We start from the raw sequence: 22,637 nt of genomic DNA on the forward strand, positions 1-22,637 counted from the left end.
TCAGAACACGTTTGTTCAAAATATACCGGGGACAAGATTCCCATTTTTCTATTTGGTCACTAATAAGTTTTAACATTGGGTCGTCTCTTTGTAAAACATCAATTGCTTCTTTTACCAAGGGTAAACGCCAAGTATGAGCAATTTTTAAATTTTTATTGAATGTTGCCAAACCAACAGGACCATCGATAATTCTAATTTCAAAAAGGTCATGAACCCGGGTCAACACATCGGCAACTAGATTGTCAGCTGACCTTACATGCCTAGTTCTAAAATTAAATTGGCAGAGAGTCTCTACTAATGGACCATATTTCAACACCCTTTTGGAATTTCCCAGTATCCAAGTTAAAGCCTTATTATTGGTAAGCACATCCAATTCGTTGATTAAATACTGAGAAAATCTAGAGATTGGCTTTGCGAGACTTATAAATTCGATTTCGTAAATACTTCTGTGCTTATCGGCTTCGGACAATGTTTTATTAAAATAGGCAACAGGTTGCATCTCCCCTTTGCTATTTTCCTTGGACAAGCATCCAGCTATACTTTTCCCGCTTCCGTCAGCGTTAACAACAAACCGTTTGTTTAAATCTGGGGTCTTAAGGACCACATTATTAATCAAAATGTTCTTTAAACCATCAAGGATTTTTTGATGTTCTACGGTCCAGATAAATTTTGAGTTAGTCGACTTTAATTCGCTAAACGGTCCCATAATTTCTTGGATCTCTGACGCAAACTTAGCGTAGTAACTGAATAATCCCAGAATCTTCATTAACCCTCTTCTATTCCGGGGAGGTGGAATATATTTTAATAGCAGACTCCCTTGAAGGGTCAATTTCCATTTGGTCACCGGAAATAATATAACCGAGATAGTTTTTTTTAAAGAAAAACAAACAGTTGTCTGGAGACACTGTTATATTATATTCCCTAAATCTTTCTAAAAATTTAATTATCGTTTTCTTATGTTCCTCAATACTATTGGAAGAAATGAGGATATCATCAAAATGACTCTTAACACCTTCTTCTCCCAAGTCCCCAAGTACTTTTTGCATCGCTCGAGCTAGAAGGCTACTTCCGGTTTTGATTCCAACGGGAACCCGAGTATATTGATATAACCCCTTCGGGGTGACTATGGTCTTATATCTCTCGAGTTTTCATCCAGATAAATCTGATTATAAGCTTTCTTGAGGTCTATTTTTGAATGAAAGAGCTTATCTGCTAATCCTGTAAGATTAGGAGCCGGAAAAGCATCATTTACTATTCTTTCGTTAGCCTTAATATAATTTCCGACTATCCTGAAAGTATTGTTCTTATTTTTTACAAGGAATATTAGAATGATGTACTTCTATCAATATACCTTCCCTAACTAGCTCCTAAATTTGGTCATCGAAAATTTTTGATTTATCCCTTGGAACCGGAAATGGATTCTGCTTAAAAGTTTTATTTTCTTTCAAATGAATATGACCTACAAAATTCTCAATGCAACCAATTTTTGTTGAAACAACATCTGAATAATCATTCTTTATCGAGTCAATGAAATTTACAATGTCAGGACTCCTATAACTCCAGGATTCATTTACTGAATTTGGTTTTTCAACCTGAGTGTAATGTTCGTTTTTCACCTGATCCGACCGATCCTCAACTATTTTTGAAATTGAATCACCATCTGGCAAATACTTTTTATTTCGTTCCAACAGGGCATGGAATTTTTCCGCTTGCTCTATGTCCACATCTGACGTTTCTGAAGAACTGTCTTTTAAAAAGTCCTGCCTTGGCAATTGTTCTTTATAATTTTCAAGACTTTTTGTGTCACTAAAAGTCTTAGATTTCTTCTTCTGCTCTGAATCCATTGCTGGAACACAACCTTCTTCCCTGATTATATTTTCAGCCAAACTTTTATTTTTCTTCTTAGTTCTCTTCTTTTTCTTCTTCTGATTACTAGTAATTAACAAAGCATCAACCACCGAAGACTTCCGAGGAACATTCTGGGACTGATCCGTTGACACCTTTTGTTCATCACCGTGCATTGATCAAATTCTAGCCATATCTGAGGAACATTTTTCACCACCATCTTCTATCGAGCTCTTTATAAAGTCCCACTTTCTATTTTCGTGAACCTCAGCCGCCTTTAGTATATGATCATCAATCATAGTTCCCAATAGATTTTCATCAGCACCACTACATGGATTAAATCCTATATTAACTAATAAATAATAGCGTTACAGTTTCGGCAAATTAACTTTGCCTTCATCAGACACAGATAATGTGTCTGATGAAGGCAAAGTTAATTTGCCGAAACTGTAACGCTATTATTTATTAATTAATATATGCTTTGGTCAGAATTTGTCTGTTATTTTATAAAAGAAGTTCCAAAGCTAGAATGAGTGGCATTCGGATTAAATCCCTTAACCACTAATGGATCATCTTCATTTAAATCGCACTCAATCATATTAAGTAAGTCTAACAATTGAGTGGGATTAGGAGCGTTGATTTTCAAAATTTTTGATTCAAAATTATCAGTCTAAATCGCATTGCACTTCTTTATTAGATCTTCCAACTGAATTCAAATCGGCACGAATGAAGATAGAAGTCAATCCAGAATGAAGAACAGAAGCAGAAACTATCTTTTTCACTCATACTCGAAAACTTTTTATGGTCATCACGATCACCTGTCCTAAACTCCAAATCCCTCATTCCTCGGTGGTAACTCAAGCGAATTCTTTTGTTTCCGTTGTAAAGAATTAAATTATTATTATTATAGTCAACCACTGCACTAGTTGCTCTCAAGAAAGACATACCCAAAAGACACTCGCATGGTAGTTGCTCTACAATTCGAAAATTCACCCTTTCAAAATGTCCAGACAAATTCACGTTGAGTGATATTTCTTGTTTCGTAACGAAATTTAGTCCTGAAGGAGCATTAACCACTCGTTCTTCAACTACTCGAACGTATTTCTCGGCATTACAAGGTCTCACTAAGTTATAAGTGACGAGATTAAAACTTGATCCACCGTCAATGCAAATTAAAACCGAAACAACATTAATTTTTCCATAAACAAACGTCACCACACCTCCATCTAACTCGGATCGGATTCTTCGATCAAAATTTGAAATTTCATTCTTGGATCGGTCTTTATTTTTCTCCAAATGCAATCCTGAAGTCATCTGATTCCGTGACTTTCCTTTCAATTGACTCGATTGTTCATTCGGAAATAGCTTACAAGTTTTCTGATTAATTTCGGATTTATGAACAAAATTTCGATTATCCCGACTATTAGATAAGAGTACATTCTCTTTTCCTTTATTACTTCCTATAAATTTATTATATTCAAGCTGATCCCTATTTCTAAGTACATACTGTTCCGCAATATTAATAAGTTCAACTTTATCACGAGGAGCATAAAAGTTCAACATACAAAAACCTCTGGTTAGGATGCATTCCATTCAAAATGATTTTAACAAGCTCTGATTCTTAAATCGTCATTCCAATAACATTCATGAATATCACTATTGATTTAACATAATTATCAATTAATTCATTAAGTTTTTGTTTCCTGTAAATACGCTCGGAAATAAGAGTATGAATACATACAGGAGTGATAAAATTCTCTAACAGTATACGTCTCAGAGTTTCCCAATTCATACTATCATTTAATGCTGAAATAATATTCCGTAATACAGCCCCTTCGCACTTCGAAACCAATACTGTTAATATCATTCCTAATGAGTTTTACGTCCCACGGTTATGCCGGCTAGGCTAAAGGAGAGTCATTCCTAATGAATAGCTTGTTTCCAGCAAAACTTCTTCAATCCTAACTATTAACTCAAAAATCTGCAGGCTATTATTGCCATCAACATTTCTAAATTCTCTAAATTTATTTTCCAAATACTCAGAAGATCGCTGAAAACAATATTTTACCATAAATTTATGTTCCATATCTAAAGTCATACTCTGAGGAATGGAATGTGACACTGGTTTTACTAAATTTAATCTTTGTCCTTGATTATTTGGATTTTTACCATCTAAATCAAAATTTGGATTTAGATAACCAAAATTAGTATTTACTGCTTTAGGGGTACTGTTCCGAATATAAGAAACCCTTCTGTAATAATTATCAAGATTTAAATATCTACTGGCAAACCTATCATTTGGATCATTATTTTGAGGCGGCCTTGTATAACAGTTCTCTGGAGATGGCTCAGCAAAACTAACCTTACCATGATCTCTCCTATTTTCACCTAAACTCGGAGCATTCGCTACTCCACTATAACCAAAGGTATCATCAGATAACTGTATTGAATTATTATAATCATTCTGTACATGGGAAGGAAACCGTCTAACATCAAAACTATTTTGAGCCGGAGGAGTCAACTCCATACTCATGGTTCCGAAACTCGACCGTTGGTCTAACTGAAATTGACCAGTTGCATCTAAAGTCACATAATCTGATTCGGGTATTTCAATACTAACATATTCTCTAGTTTCCATAATGTTAACAGGAAGAAAAAGCAAGCTATTCAATAAATTAAAACATTAATATTAAAAAAACTACTATGACTATTATTACCAAAATGTCTACACCAAATGGAAAATGAGCAATCAAGGCGCCAAAACCCAATCAAGTTCTGGAAGTAAATAATTAATTTACTATAACAAAACTACAAAAATAGACAATATCACATGAGAAAAATTCTTATCAATAATTAATATTTGGTTTAATAAATTAACCACAAATTATTAAGCAAGAGGCAAAGATGTACTTACTAATTTCCAAATTACCAATAATTCAAATTACTTATATTATCACATTCAAACATGAGGACAAACACATAAATAAACAAAAAAGAAAAATAGTGGACTTGACTCTTATTTTATGTAACGCTCCTATCCACCCTCCTCCGCAAAAGAATCCGAAGCAATCGAACAAAACCAAATTTAACAAAATCGAATGATTCCTCCGGACTCACTCGAGGAAACTAATGGCAGACGGAGCATTGAGGGAAGCACAGGTCTCAGCCGAGTTCTCTTTTGGTATATATCTATGATCCGATATTTGGATTATGCAAAAGTTGTTATCAATAAATACAAACAAAACACAACAATTCAGATGTTTATATAACAATTTATTATAACCAAATCTGTTGTGGTGAATATGCGGTCAATCGTTAGTTGACTATATATACACCGTTAAAACAAAGCAGAAAAAAATCCATAAACTAGAAATTCGGTTCAGTAGAAATTTACCATAGGAATCCGGGCTCTAAACTTTCATTCAAAAATTTCAAAAACTATAAGCTAACAAACTTAGAGTCTTTTTTAAATCGATTGTAATCAAACTCAGCATTCCAATAATTAATCAATAAAGCTAAAAATATGTAAAGGTGAAAAAGCAACTACTAATCAACCGTGTATACACAGACCAAAAAGTTTCGATAACGCAAGAACTATTCAAAAATACAAATAGACATATCAACTTCGAGATCTCTTATCAATCAGATGAAAACTAACCCAATAATAGCATTAATTAAAAAGGTATACGAACTTTTGAATCAACCTAAGAATTTATATAATTAATCGGAAGTAAGAAATCATCCAATCAAATTACTAATTTTCCAGTCTAAAGAAATTCAATTCTCGCAATGTTGTACAATTTCAAAAAAAATTAATACTCCAAAATTCAAGAATTTATAAAAATTCACAAGTTGTATTTAATTTCAACCTTAAACAGTCATATATCCTGCATTCCTAGCTAATTAGAAGCAAAATAAGGCAATAAAACATTTTTCCAATTTTTTGTACGAACTTTCCAATTTTTTGTACGAACCTAATATTTGTTCTGAATTCATTTAAATATAGAATCACTCATACCAAGAATTTCCATTCCATTAATTTAAAAATCAGAATAAGTTTACATAAGTAATGAAAAGTATGATTCTAAACTTTCTTGTTCAATTTCTAAAAGTCAGAACGATTGAATAAATTAATTCGTATTCAGAGCATTAATCCGCTTTTTCTGGCCAATTTGTAACAAACACCAAAAAATACAGGAAAAATTCTTAAATCAAATAGGTAAGGAGGAGAGCAAGAATACTGGATCATATAACCGCGTCTCGACCATTTTTCGCGGGGGAGGGGATTCCGAAGAGAAAATATATTTTTTTAAAAAAAAAGTTTACAAAAACACAAGAGATAAGCAGAAAGGACCAATCAAAATGGGCTAATAGACAACCACTTTTCGGAAAGGCACATCTACACCTCTACACATGCAGTCTAAATAAGTCACTTACCATAATTTTAGAGACGTAAAACTTTCACTCCTTTTCGTTTACTGTCCAGAATTTATGAATCTGCACCCTTTGGTCTCTTCGTAGACTTGTATTTTCTACACTATTGACTGATTAAATGGAATCACGGCAGTGTAACGTAGTTTTGTCAAAGCGAGCCTAATGATCAAAAAGGACTCACGACGAAGATGAGATAATTCAAGCCAAAAAATTATAGTAGCAATAGCCATTCACATTGTGCTAAAAAGACACAGAAGGAAAGCACGAACTTTGCAAAAATAAGCTTGTAACACAACACATGACTATAGGTCAAACAGACCATGCTGCCCATATGAATCACATCCGACCATTTCAATTTTTTTTTAAAAATAGCAAAAAAGAACAAAACAAATTTGTAATTCTTTCACTCGTATTTAAATTGAATTAAAAAGCACTGAAATACGTTATAAAGCATTTCACGAGTCACTCACTTTCAACCCACGCTACACTGTCGATCCACGTCCAACTTTAACACACTATAACGAAAGCACAGCTAAGAGGCAGACACAAGCAACAGGAATAGAAGTCAAGGCCAAGACATGTTATCCCTGTGCACGACAAGAGTCAAGTCATCGCCGGGAAGCTTCCTCCCACGAACGACAGCTTGATTTCCAATACAAGGTTGCCAGCTCTGAACACCTAAACTTTATTCTCGTTCTTTCTGGCTTTTTTTTAAAAAAAGCTACCAAGTAATTAACACATATGAAAACCTTAACTATATTATTTTTTAAAATACAACCAATGAAAACTTTTAAATTTGAAAAGTCCGCAATTATGGACAGCTCAAAAAAGCATAAAATAGTAAATTTCTTTACAATAACAATTTTCCATTGACTCCAACCATAACAGAAAAAGGACAACTAGGATACTCATGTAACAGATCGTTACAAAAGTTTCCTACATACGACTGGTTTGTGATCTGACGTAATGTGCACACCAAAATATTATCTTCAGACATTCGTATTGTTTGATTGAGCTTTGTTCATGATTTACATCCTACTAATGAACGACTTCACACTATCCATCGTGCTGATTCTCCTAATTCTGTGTACTCTGGTTGCCTGGATACACTTTTGCATCGTGTATCGGAATGTAATGATAGTCTTATGGGGTGATCTGTCGGACCTCCTTATGTGGTTTATTGCTGTGATCTGTCGTAAACCGGATCACTATTTTGATCGCCGTGTGCTTGCTCTTCCGGACTATGTGTGGTATCCCTATACTAAACTTAATGCTGTTAATTAGCTTATTGGGTATACTATCTATTATACTCTGTCTTTGAGGCCAAAGTGTACAGTGGAGGAATGTTATTTGTGTTTAAAATATGTTCGTAATCAGACTTTTCTTCAGTTTACTAAGACTGACCGGTCTGTATTTGCAAATTTTCTCACAGTGATCTTGTAAAGTTTCATAATATCCTTGTCCGACGTTATGTAATATCAGTATCTGTAATGTAATGTAATAGGTAATTTAGTTCAATAAATGTATTTAGTAATTAAAAAAGAAGTAGAGCGTTGGCTTTGCATTCGGGAGGTCGTGGGTTGGATTCCCGCTGTTGACTATTCTAACAGGTTTTCCTACCAGGCAAATGCCGGAATGGTACATACTAAACCGGCCCTAGCCGATACGTTCGCAAATCTTTTCCATTGTTGTTAGATATCCAGTATAAAATGGCCTCTGAGCTGTATCGGGTGATTGTTAAATAGATAAATAAATAAAATAAATTAATGTAAGAACCTAAAATTCTATCTTACTCTTAAACTTTAATTTTAAATACCTTTTAACTACTTCTTTCTTGTTACTTGTACAAATATTTAAACTGGCTTAAATTATTCATCAGAGTAAAATATTTTCCAGTCTACTTTTCGCGTTTTCCCCACGGTAAATTTTTAAGGTTGAAGTTTTCTATGTTCTTAATGCATGTTTTTGAGTTTCAATTATTGCTGGATTTATAATAACTTGTTCTGCAGCAAACGTTATTCAGTAAGATTTACAATCATTTCAAAACGTAGATGTGAATACAATTTATAATAATGTGTTCTTGTATTTTTCTTAAACACATTTCACATTCGTACCATTTGACTGTGATTCTCTCTCTCTCTCTTTAGTGGGGACTTTTTTTTGTTTACTTTGTTCAACACAATACCCAGAAACATTTGATTAATAAATCCAATTTCTGACTAAAACTTTTAATGCTAAATTAATCGTTAGTGTTTTTTATTTTATTTATTGTAGAATTGGAGTTTTAAATCAATTAATCAGTAGCAAGGGTTTCTACTACTCTGGATTTATATTATGACATTGTGATGCTCTTGAACTATAGTGAAATAGAGCGCTTTATATCGTTTTATAGAGAAACAGCACTTCTATATGACCCTGAGGTTTCATCTTTACCAAACAAGGAATGGACGGCAAACGTCATAGCCCATGAACTAGCTCACCAGTGGTTTGGCAACCTCGTTAGTCCCAAATGGTGGACAGATCTCTGGCTCAACGAAGGTTTTGCAACATATGTTGCCACTTTAGGGGTTGATCACGTAAGTTGTTCTTCATAATATACAGATAGTTGATTTATTAGTATCACTAATTTTATACTAATTTCTATTTGAAAAAATGAAAAGAAATCTTTGAGTTTTACGTCCCACGCTTACGCTGGTGAGGCTAAAGGAGACGGTGAAGATGAGAAATGAATGGAATGGTGGAATGAAGAAAATGGAAGGAAAGGGGAGAATCCCGAGAAAACCCACGAGCATAGTATTTGTCCATCACAAAGTCCATTCTAATTTCTATTTGATTTTAAGGGTGATTTATACAATCATAATTAGTAGTAGAGGTTCGATGTGCATTTTTAACCAGTATGTTTTTTATTTATAGAGAAATCCCAAATTAATAATCATTACCTCTATTACAGTGATGAGATGTACTTTAATATACGTACTTTACTGAAGTTACGTTCAGCGTTACCTCTGACCAAAATTACAATAAAGCAAAGACTTTGCTCGAAAGAGTAAATGCACAAATTTTGTTGGATACAGTATGCAATATGAATCAAAAGTTCCAGAAACACTAAAAAAAGTCATTTATTATAGGAAATATGGAGATAATACGTGAAACTATTCCCGGCGACCAAATTAATTGTAATAATGTGGAAGTAAATCTCGGCACGGGTCTAAAAGGTTAATTAATGAAAGTAGAATTATGGGCTTTAGTCATGATATGCAAATGAATTACAGAAGGAAATAAACAGAGCAATGTAAGAATTTTACAAAAGAAAATATGAAGACATACGTAGAAGAATTCGGAAGAGCCGATGAAATATATGGAAATTCAGGGGAAACAAGGAAGTACAGGAAGATGGAAAGAATAATGCGTAGAATAGACTTTCAAGAAAGAAATATAGTAAGCGAGGATGATAAATGGTTTTTAGTACTTTGGGACAATTTTAAAATAGCTGCTACATTGAGGCGGGAAAGGAGAGGCAACGTAGTAATTTCAGTAATACGTCATTCGAATTTACTATGAACATTTCCACTTGTTTCTGTTATTCAACTTCGGAACAAGTAAAAATGTAAAACCCTATCATACTCCGGACCTCACAGTTTGCAGAATTCTCAATTTTGTCGCACATGCTCAGTGCTCACAAGTCGATAGCTTTGATATTCGCAACTAGGTTTAAATCTCGTTACGATGGGTATGGAGAGAGACAAAAAGGAAGAAAAAGATAATAAAATAATCAATTGTTATGTAAAGTATACTCTCTTCATGAAAGAGAATGATTGTAACTATGTATCAGTTTCCCTATCTTGTCATTACTTTTTTAAAAAAGAAGAAAAAGAGAGAGTAAAAAGATTGCAAGCTGCTTCGATCAGCTGAGTTTTGTAGTCAAGGAGAGAGGGGAGGAATTCTGTTGTATTGCCTCAAGGCCGATTACGTGTTACGCGTGTCTCAGCTGACGCGATGGTAGCGCCAATTGCTTTGGTGGGTTCGCTCGTCCTTCCTGACAGCGAACTGACCATGAAGTGCTAGGTGTGGAAGGATGTATAGAATATGTTGTTCGGAGGAGGAGAAAGGCTATATCCTGTTCGCGTTCTATATAGTTAAAAGAGGCCTTTACTTAATGTGACGTTGGATTCAAATTTCATTCCATTCCAAAGCTTTTGTGGAGTTTCATTACTGTGTGGAAGAATAATAGAAATGAGAATAAGAAGTTGTTACTGTGCATGTGTTTTGTGTAATTTTTCTAAAAAGAAGTGCTGTGAAAAAATAGTGTTACTTCGTGGTCGAATTAATAGTGCAGTGCAGTTTGTGCCCAACTGTGTTTCCCAGTGACTGAAGTTTCTTTCCATTTGCCACTCTTTATATTGGTTTCATTTTTATGCCTCTTGTTTTTCTGCCGTGTTTCTCACGTACGAAGAAGATATATAAGATACTTTGCCTAAGTCTGGCCAAATCGCTGAGTTTCCCTATTCAAGGAAAGCTCTTGTTGGAAGTGTTAATTTGCAGTTCTCTATTTGGTGGAATGAGAACGAAGGAAACTCGTGCTTGAACTGGCAGAAATATCCCACTTCAGACAGTGTTAGCATTCCGAAGCGTCGGGGATTGAATGGAAATCACGTGGTACTCATTTTTATGTGCTACTTTGGAAATTTGCTGAATGGTGGAATGGGAATGTAGAAAACGTAAGTGCGTATGGTGTCTAACCTTTGGTTTGTACAAAAAAGGTTTATTCCCACCACTTTGTAAAGGTTCCTTTTCTTCATTTTCATGAAGTTGCTATTAGGGGAAAAAGTGGAATGCGGATGTTGGATGTCACGAGGCAGAAAATAGCTCAAACTGATAGAGAGAGAAATATCAGTCCTGGTTATATCTTCATTGGGCTTAATTACAGAATTGTACAGAATTCAGTTGAATTGTTCAGAATTCAGTTGCAACAGTTACAAGGGAGTGTTGCGAAGTGCAGTAGTTGCATGCTGACTGAAAAGAGGAGTTTTCCTATCTATACGATTTGACTAAAGTTTGTCAGAACTTCAATACAGCTTGATTAGATTGCACAGCAATAACCAATTATTCTCGTTTCCCTTGTCAACTTGGTAAAGTCGACATGCAGTCCCAGGATAAGCATATGAGGAAGTAACTATAGAATTGAAAACGACGTGAGGTGAGTGTTAAACTATTTAATTATTAGTTGGTTGTCCTTGTGTGTGTTGTTTGTTCGTGGGTCGTGTATTCGTTTCCATTACAGCTCGTTGTGGTCTAATACGTTTCCGATTCTTCTGTAGTTATCTAACCGCGTGATAATTCAACATTTAATATTTTGGCCGAGAGCCATTATTATTATTCATTTATCATATTTATATGTTTATATTCGTATATTATTGGTGTTACCTTAATTTATTTCGTCTCCTGAATATCGAATATAGAGAACGTTTGGAATTTTGGTTTAATATTGAAAGATTGTGTACGAAGTTTAGATGCGTTAGACTTACGGGGTGAGATACTGCTTTGGCGTATTTGACATTGAATTCCAATTAAAGTTTTCCTTCATTAAACGTTAAATATTTAACTTTCTGCTTATTTGAATTGTATTTAGAATTCAATCCCCCCCCCCAGAATTTTTGACTACTTTGAATTACTAGTTTATGAATTGCTATTATCGCTTGTAATACTGAGGAAGTAGAAAGAATTGATCTCTCTCCTTATTAATATATTAAATATAATTAAATATTGAAAATTTTGGATATTTTTGTAAAACTTCGAGATTTCAACACATTTATGATTATTGATCTTTCACTAATTTTTGAAGTATTTAAATTGATATTTGAAACTACAACGTATTATATTTATCGACGGAGAATTTATTGTTGCCATCGGATATCTGAAGGATCAGATAATACTTGTAAATATTTTGTTAATAAAATTTATTAAGCTGAATTGTGTTTGCTTTCATTTCTTTGATATAAGTATATTTGGTTATTTGTGTGGTATTTATTTGAATTATTGGATAAATGCTGAATTATCTTTCATTGCCCGAATCCTACTCTGAATATAATCTGGTGACGTCCACTCGCGTAGATCCCTCTGTAGTTGGTTGAGGGTGTTGCTAACTAATCAACATATCTTGCGACGTCATTATCCATGTATCTTGGCGATTACTCTGACTTTGACGGCGGATGGGAACGCTACACCTCACAGTTGGCAGAATTCTCAATTTTGTCGCACATGCTCAGGGCTCACAAGTCGATAGCTTTGATGTTCGCAACTAGGCTCAAATTGACGAGTCGTAGGTAGAGTATGTCGCGTGCTAACTGCTAAAGTCGAATGTTCCTTCTTTCCTTCTGCTAGTGAACTCAAAGACGCTTTGAGTACATTGGCGGCAACTCAGTACAATGACGTAACAGCAAAGAATTTGTATTGCCTTATGATTAAATGCATGAATGTTCTGACTGATATGTTGAAATGTAGAGTACGGTAGAATTCTCTTTTATTAGTGACCTTTGAATATTTTCTAGGTGGAACCTCTTTGGAATGTAAAAGAATACACTGCTTTCAACTTATTGAGTTCTACATTTGGTTTGGATTCTCTCAAGTCTTCTCATCCTGTATCTGTTCCTATCGGAAATCCTGACGAAATTCCTCAGATATTTGATACAATCTCTTACGAAAAGGGTAAGTACTTTCATAGCAGTGTTGCAAATTGAGGACAAATTTAGATTTTAAATTTATTGAAAACGGAAATTAACTTTGTATACATGCTGTAATGCAGTAAAAATTTCAAAACAGAACTGAAATTAAAGAAATCCGCAGCAGATATGCTGTGAAACTAACGAAATTACACACAATAAAACAATATAGAGATAGCTATCAATGAAAACACTCTTGCACTGCAAGATATACTGTAGCTACTCTTTGGAGGTTAGTAACATTAAACATTCATGCACTGCGACTCTCTATTAGTGTTGTGTTGTGTGATAACACTGACTTGTGAGAAACACGTCACATATAGGCCCTATATCTGATATAATGTTCATTTCTCTAATGCAGTTTTTGAATCGGATTTCAAATCTGAAGGGCATTTTACTATAGCACGTCAAATTTTGATGATATCGTCAGTTTTGTCATTCAGCATTTATTTCAAGTTTCCGAGGAGTCGTGCTCAGATATATGAGCAATTCAGGGGAAGATGATGGTACGTAACATCTTGTAACTTTTGAGTAAGTATGAAAAAGTGCAACATTCCTATGCAATGTAATATTTGGTCCAGGAATTAATTCGTGCGGGTGGACAAGAGATGGCGCAACGAACGGAGCGTCCCACAGTTCCGTGTATCCACACATGTGTTGCAAACCCCTGTCATCGCGTATCGTTCGTAGTATAGGGCAGTGGATTAAAGCGTCAACAACACCAGTTTGTAGTTAAGTGAACATGGCGCAATTTGTGCCTGATAAAGTGTTTTTGCGGGGTGTCCTGCTGCATTACTTTAACATGCAGAAAAGTGCGACTGAAAGTCATCGTATTTTGGTGGAAGTGTATGGTGACCATGCTCTAGCTGAGCGAACGTGTCAGAAGTGGTTTGCACGGTTTAGAAGTGGTGATTTCGGCTTGGCAGACCAAGAGCGAGCTGGACAGCCAAAAAAATTTCAAGACGAAGAATTGACAGCATTGCTCGAGCAGGATTCGTGTCAAATGCAGGAACAACTTGCAGCAGCATTAGGCGTTGATCAAACAACAGTTTCCAAACGCTTGAAAGCCATGGGAATGATTCAAAAGATGTCACATTGGGTTCCACATGAATTGAAAGACAGAGACGTTGAAAGACGAAAAACCATTTGCGAATTGCTGCTTCAACGACAGAGCAGAAAGGGGTTTCTGCATCGAATTATTACGGGTGATGAGAAGTGGATCCATTACGAGAACCCTAAACAAAAAAAGGCCTGGGTGAAACCAGGTGAACCAGGTCCATCACAACCAAAACGAGATATTCACTGTGCAAAGGTTATGCTGTGCATATGGTGGGATATGAAAGGTGTGGTGTACTATGAGCTGCTGCAACCGGGTGAAACTATGAATGGAGAACGTTATCGACGACAATTAATGCGTTTGAAGCAAGCTCTGGCCAGAACACGACCAGAATGGGAGAACAGACATGATAAACTTATTGTTCAACATGATAACGTTCGCCCACATGTCGCAAAACCGGTCAAAACCTATTTAGAAAATGTCGGATGGGAAGTTTTACCCCACCCGCCGTATTCACCAGACGTTGCTCCTTCGGACTACTACTTGTTCGATTGCATGAACAACGATTTGATTGGACAGCGGTTTACTTCTTCAGAAGATATCGAAACATGGGTCTCTGACTGGATCGCTTCCAAGGATGAGGACTTCTTTCGCCACGGAATCCGTACATTGCCTGACAGATGGGCGAAAGTGGTGGCTAGGGATGGACAATATTTTTCTTAAGGTATTTATGTGTTTTGTGTTTGTACTACAGCTTCAATGTGTGCGTACCAACCGCACGAATTAATTCCTAGACCAAATACAATGTTACATATCAAGCAGGCCTCCCGTATGATGTGATGGTACATTTCCGAACTTCAACTACCTACATACTGTTTTGTGCTCCGATCCAAACAATCTTACTGAATAGCTCAATTTCGATGTAGGTGGCTCCTACTATTAACCTCTTCAGAGATTCATATAGGCTACATATGAGGATAAATGGATTTTAACTATTGGTACAGCGACTTCACACTTCCGGTACGGACAAAAATGAGTGGACAATTCTTTGCAATGAGTGACAATACGTATTTGCTATTGCACGAATTCGAGGTCTTATGCTAAGCTTCGGGTGGAATACAGTATTGAAGCATCTCAACTATTCATATTGAAACATCTCATTTATGTAAGACAATTTGAAGGCAGTATTATTACACAATGGAAACATATAAGTATCAGCATCGTTTGGATACTCTCCTCAGCTGAAAGAGATGTACGATACTATGTTGCTAGTTCTTGAAAGGAAGAAAAAAATGTGATTTTCAGAGTACAATTGGCGTGTATGTAGTGATCTAAAAGTAATGACCATTCGCATGGGAATGTAGAGAGAGTACAACAAGTGCTGCTGCTTCATCTGCGAGTGGGACAGCGGAAATTGGAAGCACCATTACATAAACAAGAATTGGCCGATCGCAGATAGGATGCAGGCAGGAACTAAAGATGTTCTTCATGTGCCGTTGTTTTAGAGTAACACACTTATCATGGCACTGTATCATATAAATCTGCGGTTCATGAATTTCGTGAAAACACCAGATAACAACTCAGGAATTTTACAGTATTTATACAACTACTTTTGGAAATTAAGTTATGCAAAATTGAAAGGTGTGGTCATAAGTCCACAGAAGAAGATAATAGCTGTCAGTCATTTCCAAGACTTAATGGGTGGTACTGAAAGAAATGTACGGGTGGCATCAAGTTATTGTACCCTATTTCCTATAAATCTGCTTACTACCTGTATGTGAATGTTGTGAAGAAATGCATTAGTGCGTACAGATAACTGGATTGCAACATATCCCTTAAAATTAATCACCTTCATTCTCATTGTCGTAATTAATCTAATTGAGTAGAAAATTGGTATTAATCAACGAAACTTATCACCATGAAAATGCCAAACACGTATTTCAAACTTTGACCGTTTCTGATTTTGGAAACGCTCCTGCGTACGCTATAAGTCTTAACTAGGAACCTCGTATATAACATCTTCATTAAGAAATCATATCTAATACTTTTTTTTTTAGTAATACGTCAACGTTTGTTGTAACTCTTATTGAAACGTTTGGGTTGCAAGCGGAGCAAGCAAGACAATTGTTCCAAATGTATTTCTTTGCAAACCAACAACAATCTTGATTTAATATTGCGCCAATACCTTTGCAACGGGCCACGTCGTTTACTCTTTTCCAACACATTTCCTTTCTGCTTGTGTGTTCGGCGCCCTCTTGCTTTCAGCGCCCGGAACCACAGCCCCGCTCGGCCCCCCAGTTGTTAAGGCTCTGCCAACTGAAAACATAGGAAAAGTTTCTTCCAGACTTTCATTAAATTGTTCAATCACTTACCACAAAGCAGTAAACTGAAAAAATAAACGAAAACATGTTAAGAAATTCAAGGCTGTAATAAGAAAATTTCTATTAAATGCTCCATTTTACTGTGTCGATGAATTGCACAATGAAAAAAAAAAGAACATAAAGATAGATGACCATAGCTATTATTATCTGTTCTGCTTAATGTCATTCATGTAATTAATATTTTCATATATTGAAATTAATATGTAACCATAGTATGTACCAAATTTCTCAAAAGTAAATCCCCACGTTAAGAGGGTTTGCATATCCAGGCTCCTAACTGTGAAAACATTTACGATCACTCTAACCCCAATCATTTCACAGATTCAACCTGTTGTATATAAGTTATTAGGACGTAAAATTGAACATAATTTATACGAAAAAGACTTCTATGCATTGCAAGACCTGTAACTGCCAAATATTCACCACAAACGTATAGTAGTAGTAATGGGGTTACTTTGCCTAACTTTTTGGCCCCTGGGTCCCTGCCTCAGGACCCATGGTCCCTGGCCGGGGTCAATGACCTAGGGGTACATAGGACCACCCCCTCTAAATTTTGGCAGGGGTACCATGGCCCACCCCCTAAATTTTGGCAGGGGTACATAGGACCACCCCTCTTAAATTTTGGAAATTGCCAAATCTAAAAATTCGGTATGGTAGGGTAGGACCATAGTATGTACCTCTATCAGTATTGGGGGTCTATGTCGTTCCCTTTCATGGGTAAAAAATTGCCAAAAAGTCAAATTTCGTGGGTTTTTGACCTAATTTATCCCCTTGGATGAGGTATTATTACCCTATATGGTTATATGGGCGTATACAGGGGTCCATTCCCTTTCATAAGACATGGGTATATTAATGCACCCCTTGAAAAATTTGGGAGGGATACCTTGGCCCACCCCTTAAATTTTGGAAATTGCCAAATCTAAAAATTTGGTATGGTAGCCTAGGACCACAGTATGTACCTCTATCAGTATTGGGGGTCAATGTCGTTCCCTTTTATGGGTAAAAAATTGCCAAAAATTCACATTTCGGAGGTTTTTGACCTAATTTATCCCCTTGGATGAGGTGTTATTACCCTATATGGTTATATGGGCGTATACAGGGGTCCATTCCCTTTCATAAGACATGGGTATATTAATGCACCCCTTTAAAAATTTGGGAAGGGTATCTTGGCCCACCCCTTAAATTTTGGAAATTGCCAAATCTAAAAATTTGGTATGGTAGCCTAGGACCACAGTATGTACCTCTATCCGTATTGGGTGTCTATGTCGTTCCCTTTCATGGGTAAAAAATTGCCAAAAATTCAAATTTCGGGGGGTTTTGACCTAATTTATCCCCTTTGATGAGGTGTTATTACCCTATATAGTTATATGGTCATGTATAGGGGTCCATTCCCTTTCATAAGATATGGGTACATTAATGCACCCCTTGAAAAATTTGAGAGGGGTACCTTGGCCCACCCCTTCAATTTTAGAAATTGACCAATTTAAACATTTGGTATTATAGTACAGAATCCTAATATGTATTATGATAAATTTGGATGGTCCACCTCGTTCCCTTCTAGGGGTACCAAATTGCCAAAAAATATAAACGTAAGCAATACGTAGTACCACGTGTTTGGTTTTCGACCTAATTTATTCCCTTGGATGAGGTCCTATTACCTTATATGTTTATATGAGCGTATACAGGAGTCTATTACCTTTCATAAGACATGGATATATTGGTGCACCCCCGGGAGGGGTACCTTGGCCCACCCCTTCAATTTTAGAAATTGCCCAATTTAAACATTTGGTATAATAGTATAGAACCCTAGTATGTATCACGATAAATTTGGGTGGTCCACCTCGTTCCCTTTCATGGGTACACAATTGTCAAATTTTAGTACAACCACGTGTTTGGTCTTTTGACCCAATTTATCGCCTTGGATGAGGTCCTATTACCTTATATGGTTATTTGGTTATGTACAGGGGTCTATTCCATATCATAAGACATAGGTACATTTGTGCACCCCAGGAGGGGTACCTTGGCCCACCCCTTATATCTTGGAAATTGCCCAATTTAAACATTTGGTATTATAGTATAGGACCCTAACATATATTACTATAACCTCGTTCCCTTTTAGGGGTACAAAATTGCCAAAAATATAAACGTAAGCAATACGTTGTACCACGTGTTTGGTTTTTGACCTAATTTATTCCATTGGATGAGGTCCTATTACCTTATATCGTTATATGGTCGTGTATAGGGGTCCATTACCTATCATAAGACATAGGTACATTTGTGCACTCCTTTAAATTTTTGTTAGGGGTACATTGGACCACCCCTTCAATTTGGAAATTGCTCAATTTAAACATTTGGTATTATAGTATAGGACCCTAATATGTATCATGATAAATTTGGGTGGTCCACCTCGTTCCCTTTAAGGGGTACAAATTTGCCAAATTTTAGTACAACCACGTGGTTGTTTTTTGGCACAATTTATCCCCTTGGATGAGGTCCTATTACCTTATATGGTTATATGGTCATGTATATTGGTCCATTCCCTATCATAAGACATGGGTATAATGATGCACCCCGGGAGGGGTACTTTGGCCCACCCCTTTAATTTTGGAAATTGCCCCTTTTACATGTTTGGTATTATAGTATAGAACCCTAATATATATTACTTTAAATTTGGGTGGTTCACCACGTTTCCTTTCATGGGTACGAAATTGCCAAATTTTAGTACTTTGGATGGTCCACATCGTTCCCTTTGATGGGTAAAGAACTACCAAAAATCAAATTTCGGAGGTTATTGACCCCTATTTAGCACGTTATATGGTTTATTACCTTTATATGTTTATGTTCCCTTTTAAATTTGGGAATTATCAAATAACAAAATTCGGTAAACGTTTTCTAGGACCCATTGGTGTTCCTTTTATGACCAAATATTCAAAATTTAAAGGTTATTGACCGGCTTTATTATTGAATAAGTACAGGATTTATTACTTTTTCATAAGACACAGGTGTATTTGTGTACCAATCTTAAATTTTGCGAGGGGTACATTTCTTATTGTCATATCAATAATTGGTAATTGGATAGTATCTCATTCATTGGGTAAATCATTATGATCACGTGATCAGTTATTAACCTATGATGGGATTAGGAGTCCAGAACATTGGTACATTGAAACTTTGTAGGATAATTTGAGAATGCGTCATTGGTTTTGATTATTCCCGCCAAATATAAACGCAAGCAAGACGTTGTACCACGTGATTGTCCTTGATGAGGTAGTGTACAGGGATTCATTTCCTTTGTTGTGGTACTTCTTAAGTTTGAATACACACACACTTCTAGAAAACAGTTGGTTCTACTCAGGTAAACAATTGACGGACATTATTGACCTTATTGAACATATAATGATATGATTAACTCTAAGACTTAGGTATATCAAGAGAAGTATTATTTAAATTTGGGAATGGTGATAAACAGAATTTTAACATAAGGTGCGAAATTTGAAACAATACATTGAACTTTAGTCACAGCTCATAGTCTAAGATCATTGGTGGTGATTGATTTGAAATCTGATAGCTAACCTTATTGAATCTTATGACTCATAGACGAAAGGCAATACATGCTACAACAGTTTAAAATTTAATCATAAGGTGATGTAATCTGACACTAGCAAAGTTATTGTTAATGCAATTTGATTGGATGATCACTATCTTTCCTGCAATCTGATTGGTTGATCACTATCTTTCGTGCAATCTGATTGGTTGATGATTTTCAAATCTTTGCTGTATTCAGTTTTAAGTTTTGTTTAACATTTAAAAATCTTGGTTTCGTTCAACATTTTGGACTCACTGATAAATATGATCAAAACCGTTTATTTGTTAATCGAATAGTTAAAAACCGGATAAAGTTTGACGGTTAACCGTGAAACGTAAAATTTTTAGTTTGAATTTTTTTTGTTTGAAACTTTTTGTTTGAAAATTCTTGCTTTCAAATTTTTGTTTGAATTTTTTGTTTCAAAATTTTGTTTGACATTTTTTTGACAACTTTTGTTTCAAACATTTTTTGTTTAAAAATTTTTCGTTTGAAATTTTTTAAAATTTTTTCGTTTCAAAATTTTGTTTAAAATTTTTGTTTGAAATTTTTCGTTTCCAAATTTTTTGTTTGAAATTTTTTGTTTCAAAATTTTGTTTGAAATTTTTTTCGCTTCAAAATTTTGTTTGAATTTTTTTCGTTTGAAATTTTTTGTTTGAATTTTTTTTTCGTTTCAAAATTTTGTTTCAAAGATTTTTGTTCTAAATTTTTGTTTCAAAGTTTGGTTTGACATTTTTAAAAGTTTGTGCACTCATTAGTAAAGAACCGGAACTGTTTAGAGCAAAAACCTCTGGCAACATTGTGGTGCAATAGTACACGTCAGAACATGATAATGGAACGTCATCAGTTCTTCATCATATATAAGTATCGTTCGAGTTAGTATTCATGATAACATCATCATGGCTACTTGTCTGCAGTTTCTAAACACGCGTGATGTGATGAAATCATTTACCAAGATTACTGATTTACAACAGAATGTACCTTATAGAATCTTAGCTAGCCAAATGATCCCTACAAAGTTTGGATTAAGAATCGTAGTGAAGCTTGAAAATGATAAGAATATAATTTTACCAGCAAGATATTTACCCATGGAAGCATCAAAACAAGAAGAACTGCTACGTTTCTTAAATACTGGATCTGTATCTTTATGTTACAAAGGATTCTTGGGTCGAAGTCATCAACTTGAATTTAGTACACAGCCAGATTCGTCAGAAATTGTGATGAAATCATGAATTCAAACGTCAGCACATTTCTTTGACGTCAGACATAGTTGTATGAATGTGGTTGCTCGGCATGACGTCAGCAACTGTGATGAAATCATGAATTCAAACGTCAGCACATTCCTTACCAATGACGTCAGCAATAACTATAAACCAGCAAATACAGTGTCATCCCACGAAATCATTTGAGCAAGTACTTTTCAGGAGGAAAGATGTGTACTTCTAACGATAAAGAGTTCATCTTCGCAAGCTATTATCCAATAAATATACTTCAAACAAAACATGTGATGATTGGTATCAGTGCTAGAACATTTGAACCTGTGATTCGATTGGGCAAATCAGAACAATTTGGTGTACAACTGACCTTTGAAGAATGGCAAATATTATGTTCACGAATCGACCAAATGAACGATTATTTTCATGATGAGCTAAATGTGACCATAGTCAAATCATTAGGCTCAAATCATGAAGTGGTGCTGCGTACAGTCCTCGAAGAGAAGATGGTGCTGTTACGTAAAAAGAGTACATTCCATGCCCCTCGCAACATGGTGTATCTAACGCAAAGGGAATGGAACAAATTCATCAGCGTATTTCAGTGTGCGAAACATGCAGTGGAAGTGTGCAACAAAACAAGTATATTTCTAAAAAAGTACTATTTTGAAAAATGTGTTATGCATATTGTACATCATGTATCTAGATATTGTGATGGTTGTCAACATCGTTCGTGGGTGCATACCTGTATTGATAAACAGTTTATTTGTGATCAAATGGACATTGAGTTTCCACTAATTGATATCGCAATAGACCTTAAAAGACTTCAATTGGAATTAAAATTATACGCTAAAGACAAACTAGTGCAAGAAGTTCAAAATACATTGTATCGACAATATCCAGAACCACTATCTGGTATGGATGTATGTGGAATGTAATAAAATGATCCATTTCAATGAATTGTGTTTTTTCATTTCAAGTACAACCCCATATACTGACTTGTACTATTGCACCACAATGTTGTCAAAGGTTTTTGTTCTAAACAGTTCCAGTTCTTTACTAATGAGTGCACAAACTTTTAAAAATGTCAAACCAAACTTTGAAACAAAAATTTAGAACAAAAATCTTTGAAACAAAATTTTGAAACGAAAAAAATTCAAACAAAAAATTTCAAACGAAAAAAATTCAAACAAAATTTTGAAGCGAAAAAAATTTCAAACAAAATTTTGAAACAAAAAATTTCAAACAAAAAATTTGGAAACGAAAAATTTCAAACAAAAATTTTAAACAAAATTTTGAAACGAAAAAATTTTAAAAAATTTCAAACGAAAAATTTTTAAACAAAAAATGTTTGAAACAAAAGTTGTCAAAAAAATGTCAAACAAAATTTTGAAACAAAAAATTCAA

At 35.1% G+C, this 22,637-nt stretch overlaps 1 protein-coding gene and 1 long non-coding RNA gene across 2 annotated transcripts in view; one reads left to right on the forward strand and one right to left on the reverse strand.

Annotated features, from left to right (window-relative positions):
- LOC145678598 (aminopeptidase N-like) overlaps positions 1-22,637 on the forward strand; it is a 210,131-nt gene that overhangs the window by 62,110 nt on the left and 125,384 nt on the right. Inside the window, exons 5-6 of the mRNA XM_081748941.1 lie at positions 8,672-8,855; positions 12,828-12,984. Coding sequence (XP_081605067.1) covers positions 8,672-8,855; positions 12,828-12,984 — 341 coding nt within the window. The remainder of the gene's footprint in view (positions 1-8,671; positions 8,856-12,827; positions 12,985-22,637) is intronic.
- Positions 1-22,637, reverse strand: part of LOC145678599 (uncharacterized) — a 245,489-nt gene that overhangs the window by 2,016 nt on the left and 220,836 nt on the right. The gene's annotated exons all lie outside the window — the stretch shown is intronic.

This window comes from Thermobia domestica, chromosome 2 (genome assembly GCF_964235325.1).
Source record: "Thermobia domestica chromosome 2, izTheDome1.hap1.1, whole genome shotgun sequence".
Classification (NCBI taxonomy): Eukaryota; Metazoa; Arthropoda; class Insecta; order Zygentoma; family Lepismatidae; genus Thermobia; species Thermobia domestica.